This window comes from Serpula lacrymans (genome assembly GCF_000218685.1).
Source record: "Serpula lacrymans var. lacrymans S7.9 unplaced genomic scaffold SERLAscaffold_3, whole genome shotgun sequence".
NCBI lineage: Eukaryota > Fungi > Basidiomycota > Agaricomycetes > Boletales > Serpulaceae > Serpula > Serpula lacrymans.
In genome coordinates this window covers 1,737,624-1,746,128 of record NW_006763292.1, presented here as the reverse complement: position 1 = coordinate 1,746,128, position 8,505 = coordinate 1,737,624, and the positions used below count along the sequence as shown (strand labels likewise).

Genomic DNA, 8,505 nt, shown 5'->3' with positions numbered 1-8,505 from the left:
TATTCCTGCACTAGAATATATAAAAAAGACTGTCAGTAGAGAATTCAGATTGTATAGGTCACTTACGCAGAATTTGTTTGATGATCCAGGGTGGTTTGCAGGCGTGAAACTTCTTGCAGTAGGTGGTGGTTTTTTTGTCGTAAATTAATGTTTTGCTTAGTCAATTCTTGTACTTCTTCTTCATACTTTCAGATTTTTTCCTCTGACTCATGTTGCTAGTGGATGTGGATGTGTTCTTTAGCAAGTAGCCCCTCAATCTGCTCGACGAGCTTGTTCTGGTAAGCTTGACTCTCAAGGAACTGATCGGCCACGATTTGATACTTTTGAACTGTGTCGCTGAAGTGACAATTTTTCAGAAGGTCCTCAAAGCTGAGCGATTCGATCAAGAGTGGGTTGACTGCAATTGATGGGCTGAGGTCGTGGGCTGTGGGGCAGACGTAGCGTCAAGAGGAGGAACTTGGAGAAAAATAATGTCATTAGTCGTACTAAGCGAGTGGAATTTGAATGAGGAAAGTTTACTATAATACAGACTTGATGACAGTGGGTTGCTGTAAGGCTGCAGAGGGTCCATTGTATGTAGAATTGTTGTCGACGTGGCAAGCAACAAGCAGCCTGTGTTCACGCAACAAATATCTATTAGTCAGTTTCCTCTTTGGGCACTTTCTTATCTGATGCACCACAGTGTTGGGTTGCAATTGTGTTTTGTCCACTCTCCCCACCTCACAATAATGCCTTGCTACTGTACCAAATGTTTTCCTTCAAAGGACAGGAGTAAAAGGACAATTTATAGCCATCTGCAGGCTGATATGAAACTTCTGAACACACCAAATCATGCATCTGCATTCAAGACACATCTAGAGCTGTGCATTAGAATGAATACTGAATTTCTGTTAAAATCTTCGTCAAAAGATGCACAAGTTGATAACCAGGTTGAAGGCAGTATGCTTATGTGATTCTACAAGCACATACAAGTGTAGCTGACATCCATTTTTCAGATAATATTGCCAGTACTGGCACACAATCCACAGATGTAGATCTTGATATTCAAGCTGATCAAGGTATGATCTTTGCTTTTATTCTGCCTTGTATGCTAATTTCTCTGGATATTCAAGCTGATCAAGGTATGATCTTTGCTTTTATTCTGCCTTGTATGCTAATTTCTCTGGATATATTTACATTCCTAGGTGTAAAGGATAATATTCTGAATAATTTGCCCCCCTATGGTACTGAGAATGCTCATATCCTCCAGATTGGAGTTGATTCACCAAGTTATGGTGCTGCTATTGACGATGAGAGTGATAATGTTGATACTGAGAATGCTCATATCCTCCAGAGTGGAGTTGATTCACCAAGTCATGGTGCTGCTATTGATGATGAGAGTGATGATGCTGATAGCATCCAGGATAATGATCAAAGTGCTGGAGAGCAGGGTACATTAACATTCCCAGACTTGGAGTATGATATTCTGGATGATTCACCCAGCCATAATGCTGCTGTTGATGATGAGAGTGATGATACTGATAGCAACCAGGATGATCCAGCCAGCTATGGTGCTGATGCTGATTTGGATGATGAGAATCCTCATATACTCCACATTAATAGTACTGTTGCCTATCCTCCTGTTCAAAGGGACCTGCAAGCCAAACTCTTAGATGGATGCAAGTGTCCAGTTGTTCCCCCATCCTCTGTTTCAGAGCCAAGCAGCCTAACAGATTTAGAGATACACAGCCTCAAACACTACATTGCATGGAAGAAGTCGAATGGTACTGTCAAGGCATATGAACTGCATGCACAGGTATTACAACAAGCTACTCAGTTAGACATATTGTCACTATATGCTGTTCGCAAACTGGCCGGATCTCTGGCCAAGGTTGAGCCTGTAAAGATTGATATGTGCCCAAGGAGCTGTATTGCATATGACAAAACCGGATAAACCCGGTCTCTGCCGAAGCAGCCATTGTTCTCCATGGAGCATAGCCACCACTCCATGGAGTAACCATTGTTCTCCTAGGAGCACAATTGTACTCCTAGGAGTCATTATACTGTAGCGAGTAGCACCTCCGACTATAAGTAGTAGGGGGTTTAGTATAGGAATACCTCAGTCATTTCTATAGCCTCTCGGGCAGCGGCTGAGGTATGTTACATTACATTTATTAGAGATCACCTTAAACTAACATCTATTGTAGTTTCACTTAGGTAAATAATAAAGTCGTTTCTATAGCCTCTCGGGCAGCGGCTGAGTTTCACTTAGATTTATTAGCATATACAGGGGACTTCAAGGACTTGAAATCTTGTCCTCACACTATAAAGGGCCGGATTGCATGTGGAGAGAAGTGCTACACTGCTGGATCTAAACCTAAGCCCAGAGCACAAATGCTATATGTATTTTTTATCTCAATCATTCAAGCAATGTTTGCAAACAAGCAAACATCACAACTCCTGCGATACAGAGATAGATACTTACAAAAAACACTAAAGTTACTTGCAGTTGGATCTCAAAGTTCTGGGGTGCAGGCTCAGGCAAGATATTCTGACTTCCCCAGTGGAAGTGTTCATGAACATCACTACAAAAACATGGGGTTGTTTCAGGATGAACAAGACATTGCTTTTGCATTATCTACTGATGGTGCTCAGCTTACTATGAAGAAACGGTCTGATACTTGGATATTAATTCTGATATTGCTTAACCTCCCTCCAGAATTGAGGTACCTTTCTAACAATATCATATTAACTATGGCCATTCCAGGACCCCAAAGTCCAGGAAATATTGAATCATTTGTATATCCCCTTTTTCAAGATGCAGCAAAATGCAGTCAAGGCATATGGATGTGGGATGCTATAGATTCCTCCTACTTCATAAACCGCATGTACATGTCTATGATACTGGGAGATATGTTAGGCTCAGCAAAGTTAAATGGAATGGCTGAACATACTGCAAATTATGGTGATAGATTTGTTTTAATCAAAGGGGCCAGATCCAGTCTTGAAAAAGGTGCTAAGGCTCAGTACTATCCATTATCACCACCAGAAAACCAGGAGTATAACAGTGAGCGCCCCACATACAACCTGGACAATTTGCCAATGCGTACTGAAGAGCACTATTGGAGTACAATCAATCAACTCAATGATACTACAGTCAAAAATCTTCGTGCTAAAATCACAAGAGAAACAGGAATTTCTCACATGCCTCTAGCAGCAGCAAGCCCAGCATTTATTCATCCTTCTTTTTTCCCAATTGATCCTTTTCATTTACTTTTTGAGAATATTGTTGCATTTATATGGGATTTGTGGACAATTCATAGCTCACAATCTGAACCCACCCACCTCAGCACACAAAAGGCAGAAATGTTTGGTAAATTAGTTGCTTCAGGAATATCAACTCTGCCACCCTCTTTTTGTGGCCCAGTTCGTGATCCCCACTTGAAAAGGCAAAGTCAATACAAAATTTATGAGTGGATGGCATCATTGTATTGGTATATAATACCAATTGGCATTGAGCTAGGGATGAACTCCTCAGTGCTTCAGAACTTCTCCCATCTCATGGCTATAATTGGATTTGCTATGACTATCAAAGCAAGAAGCACTGAAGATTTGACTAATCTCCACCAGCTCATCAAAGTATTCTTAACTGATTTTGAAAGAATCTATGTTGGAATACATCCTGAGAAGATTTCAAGGTTTCAATTATGTATTTTCCAGTTGATCCATGTTCCTGTGCATATTAAGTGGTATGGATCACTTCGCCTTGGCTCTCAAGCTACTGTGGAAAGGACTATTGGAGAAATTGGGCACAAGATCCGTTCCAAAAAAGCACCTTTTGCAAATTTAGCTAATCTCATCTATGAGAAAGAAGTCAAGAAAGCTCTCCTCTCCTACTACCCTGAATTGCAGACTGAGCTAGGAACCAAGAAAATGGCCTTATTTTTTTCCAAGGTTCCAATCAGAAAACGTGAATATAAACCTGGTCAAAGTTTTTTTATTCATATGCAGGCTATCTTGTCCTGGAAGAAAAGTTCCTTTGATCCAAATATGCCAGTCACAAGGTGGGGGAAAATGCATGTGAGCAAAAAAAAATGTCTTGAGCACCCAGATAAGTGAACTACATGGACACCCTCCTTCAAGGTCACATTGTTACTTTGAAGGAAATGATGCAAATTTGGTCCCAATCTTTGGTGAAGCAATTGCATTCTATGAAATTGAAGGACTTGAAGGAAATACACAGCAATTTGTTGTATATCATCCCCTTGTGGATGTTCATTGTACTCTAAATGTGTGGATAGGAAAATGGGCCAAAGATATTAAAGTTCTTCCTATTTCTTCTATAGTTGACATTGTTGGGATTTGGTGTTACAACAGTAGGGTATATGTGCTTCGAAAACATCCAGGGCTTGAGTGGCTGACTGAAGAAGAGCTTGAGAAACAGAAGGAAGGTACACAAGTTGAGGACTAGTAAGTAGAACCATTTGTACAAATGTTGTATTATAAATGTTATTTTGTCACAATTTATGCCATTGCTTTTCCTGAGTGTAAGTTCAAAGTAATGTGCAGCATTGAGACTTAGTGAATTCACATAAGGAGTAGCCTTTGCACCAAAATATGACTATGGTATGACTATACTTGACTGTACAACATTATATGTGACTACGTTTCAGTCTCAATTTCCAAGTTTATTTTGAATGTTGTCAACTCTGTGACTATGTGGGACTATGCTGGACTAGACTTTGACTTTGCGTGACTATGCTATGACTATCTGTGACTACACATGACTCTATGTGACTGAGCGTTTTTACTGAGTGTCACATCCCACACCACACAACATCTACTCATCGTTATTTAACTTCAAAATCTCCTCGAAAACAGCAGATTATGAAGGAACTATATAAGGAATTTGGTGGGGCTGTTTTCAAAAGTGCCATTGTTGTCGATGTTGTATGCCCTGCTGATAAGAAAGACGTGACACAAGTCATGAATCTCTTAAACCGCCAGGGTATCACATCTGGAAACAGTATCAAAGGGTGGCCTCGTGGCAAAAGAGCTAAACAGGAAGTCCCGTATTATGCACCTTTCGCCAGGATTCTCAACACCATCGTTGAGACCTTTGAGTCTTTTGACTCAGAGAATCGGTACTACCGTGGAATACGATTCTACCCATACGCCAAGGTCATGTTAAATGGCACTACAAATTCATTTAAACCCGACATCGTGTCCCTTTTTAGCAAAAAGGAAAGCATTTCGCACAACGTATCTGGGACGAAGTTGTTTTTACCTTTGAGGTGAAGAATGATTGGAAGGAGATGATATTGCAGGTGGGCACGTACGCACGATGCGCCTTTGTCGCTAAAGAAAACCGAATATTTGTCTTGATTTTGCTGTTCAACCACATCGCAGGTGAAGTCCGCTTTTGCTTCTACACACGAGGTGGAGTCATTTGCAGCCCTGCATTTCGATTGACAACGAAGTCTGGTTTCATTCGGTTCGTACGAGGTGTTATCGGTATCATCTCATGGCGCAATCCCCATGTAGCTGGCATTGATCCTACCCGAAGCAATGCATACATTTATCTACCTAACTGGGGTTTGTATGTCATATCAAACGTGATCTGCTTGTGCCAGAGTATACGCGGCCGTGCTACCCATGTATATACTCTGGATGAAGCAAATTCCAGCTCTCCTACTACGACGTCTTCACCACCCAAAGCACATCATTCACATTCTATCGCTGATGCGCGTGTTATCACCTCATCTAGTGGGAGATCTTCCCATCAGCTTCATGGGAGTGTTGGTTCAGATTCTCCAAATACGCGTCGTCAATCAGGTCGAAGACGCTTTCAGGAATCACCAGTCGAACTCGTTAACAATGACTTGAATACTAGTGCGGGTTCAAAGGCTCTATATCATGACATGCAAACTGACAGCAGCGCCTCTGTCTATCGTCGATCAACCCGCATTAGGAATAAGCGGCAGCGCTCTGATTCTCCAGAGGAAACAGGGCTCAGCAAACGTCGGAAGCCGTCTACACGTTCTAAGACCAGCAACCCTAATAGCGACTATCTGGACTGGGCGCTTGTTACACCTATCCGTGACTTCAATGTTGTAATTGACCAACAGTATCGACCCAAGTCTATTGAAACGTTAGATGGGGTAGCTCCTCCCACTTCTTTGGTGATAAAAGATGCATGGCCTCTTCGGACGTACTGTGAAGCTGACGTATTCGGGCCAGTCCAGAACCAAATGGGCATTGTTTCCATCTTCGGGCAGTATACCGTGCGGCATGATGGCGTAGAACAAACCATTGATAAGCTGTTCCCGATGAAAGACTTGCAGCTATGGGATGATTTTCACGAGGCCCCGGAAAATTTGGATGTTCCTATAGATTATTGCCTAGAATCCCGAGTCCACACTCGCATACTCTTCAAGACCAAGGGGAAAGATTTACATTCGGCCCAAGGGCCTCTCCATCTCCTTACAGGCATATTCCATGCAATGATTGGTAAGACGATTTGATACGGAAGTCCAAAGCACAGTTTTGCTGAACTTTGGTAGGACACTACATCCTTTACCTTTCAGGATGGCTGCACCGCGATGTTAGCGACGGCAACATATTACTTTTGCCTGTTCCCGAAATACGTGAACCTCCAAGGGGGTAAGTTAAGTTGAAATATCACCTCAGCCCTGGTTTTAATGGATATCAATCAGTATAAAAACGATAGAATCTCTAGTCAAGTGCTTTGGCGTTATTGCTGATGGTGATCAAGCTGTACGATGGCGTGAGCTACATCGCCGTCTATCCAATACCCGTTCGGTACCTATCATTCAGTTTCCCAAACTATCAATCAGACTGGCTGAGTTTCATTGCCTAGGGCACGCTTCCATATATGTCGACTCGACTCATAGGAGATTGGGCCAAGGGTGAACTTAGCCTGCACACCGTTATTGATGATATGGAATCCTTTTTTTGGGTTTTGCTGTGTGCTATATTAAAAATCGGCCGCACGCAGAATGGGTTAGGACAAGCAGAATCTGCGATACTGGACAGGCTTTTCCAGGAAGGGAAGGATGACAATGATGTGCAAGGATTAGATGGAGCCAAACTTCGTATCATTTATGATCTGGATAGGGAATTACGCCAGACGGACTCGGATGTTCGTGATAGGTATCCCAACCTCTATGTCTTTGCCCCCATTCTATGCAGTATCTTGGCTATCCGCAGCAAAGCCGAAAGCGAGGTTAGTAGTGGTCTGACTCATCTCCGTCGATCCTGCGCCGAAGACGAAACATACACCACGTTCCTTCACGACATTGGAATGAAGTACTACAAACGTTACTTCAAGGTCTTCTCAAAATATCTACCGCAGTTACCGGAGAAATGGAAGGACATTGTTAGCAACTAGCTTTTTTTTTTGTGTTAATGTCTTGCTATCTGGAACAATTTGTACGTGCATTATCATTCAAAAGCAGCCAAATCCTAATTTTTTCATATTGAATATACGTTTTCTGGAGGATCAATTCAGATTTTACAACATTATATATCATGCTTTATCATTCCCATCATTGATTTTCGTCGACAACATCTCAAACTTCTTGTGATCCAATGGCTTCCAACTCTTCTTGAAGATCAAGATACTCTTGGCGCAAGGTCTCCAATTCCTTTTCTAATAATTCTAACAGTCTTTTTTGGCGGTCGCGACGATTGAACTCCCACTTTTCCGGCTTCCTGACTATTCGTACTACGAAGCCGGGTGTCTTGAGGTTGAGCCGGAAGGTAATTTTGCGAATTCACCATTGAAGAGTTATGCGCCGGAGTTGATTTTGATATTTTTAATACTATATTTTACTTCAGTGAGCTAACATGTAACGAATCAACTAGATCTTGAAGTCAAACCTCTTTATAAGCATCATAATTCTGTGACGAACGAAGTTCACTGGGCCAGTTCGCGTAGAAGGATTATGGACTTACAATACCAGTAAGTTCAGAGTCATCGGAATCAGGAATGAACAGAGGAGTAGGTGGTCGCACATAGTCATTTTCCGATTCTTCTTATTCCTTCATCTAGTAAACGTAAAACCTATCATATCAACGCCAACAGTAGCTACCATGGACAGTGCAATGTATATGACTTAATGTCCCCTTATCGTAAACGAAACCATACCCTTAGATTTTTGATGTCGATAATATATGCGGAGTGTCGTTCGACTGAATAGGTGTACCACCTTATAGAATTCAAAAAAAACACTCTCGCTGTATGTATGCATTCAGCGATAACACTCGCCCCAGATTACTATACCCAAGTATTGTTTCATTGGATTTAATGAGAAGAGGACGATACTGGCAAATATAGTACAATAAAGACAAGGCTAAATTTGTAGTCAGTAGATTTAGTGGCAGGATTATATGCAAGATGCAGGAAATTATCAGTGCTGCGAAATAATAAGTCTGAGTTATGATCATATATGATCACTGACACTATAACGCCCTACAATCCATTACATTCATTTGTAACAACTG

The 8,505-nt window shown here is 41.7% G+C and overlaps 3 protein-coding genes across 3 annotated transcripts; 2 read left to right on the top strand and 1 right to left on the bottom strand.

Moving 5' to 3' along the window:
• Window positions 1–806: 806 nt before the first annotated feature.
• SERLADRAFT_434367 (uncharacterized protein) lies at window positions 807–1,933 on the top strand (the record flags this gene model as incomplete). Its single annotated transcript, XM_007314594.1, has 4 exons — window positions 807–939; window positions 996–1,058; window positions 1,113–1,121; window positions 1,185–1,933. 4 exons carry the CDS (start codon window positions 807–809, stop codon window positions 1,931–1,933), a joined length of 954 nt encoding a protein of 317 aa, XP_007314656.1.
• A 2,862-nt stretch (window positions 1,934–4,795) lies between these two features.
• On the top strand, window positions 4,796–5,280 carry SERLADRAFT_458874 (uncharacterized protein; the record flags this gene model as incomplete). Its single annotated transcript, XM_007314593.1, has 1 exon — window positions 4,796–5,280. One exon carries the CDS (start codon window positions 4,867–4,869, stop codon window positions 5,275–5,277), a length of 411 nt encoding a protein of 136 aa, XP_007314655.1.
• A 2,215-nt stretch (window positions 5,281–7,495) lies between these two features.
• Window positions 7,496–8,111, bottom strand: SERLADRAFT_380123 (uncharacterized protein; the record flags this gene model as incomplete). Its single annotated transcript, XM_007314592.1, has 3 exons — window positions 7,496–7,761; window positions 7,867–8,002; window positions 8,054–8,111. The coding sequence occupies 2 exons, from the start codon at window positions 7,893–7,895 to the stop codon at window positions 7,572–7,574; spliced, it is 219 nt and encodes a 72-aa protein (XP_007314654.1).
• Window positions 8,112–8,505: the final 394 nt, after the last annotated feature.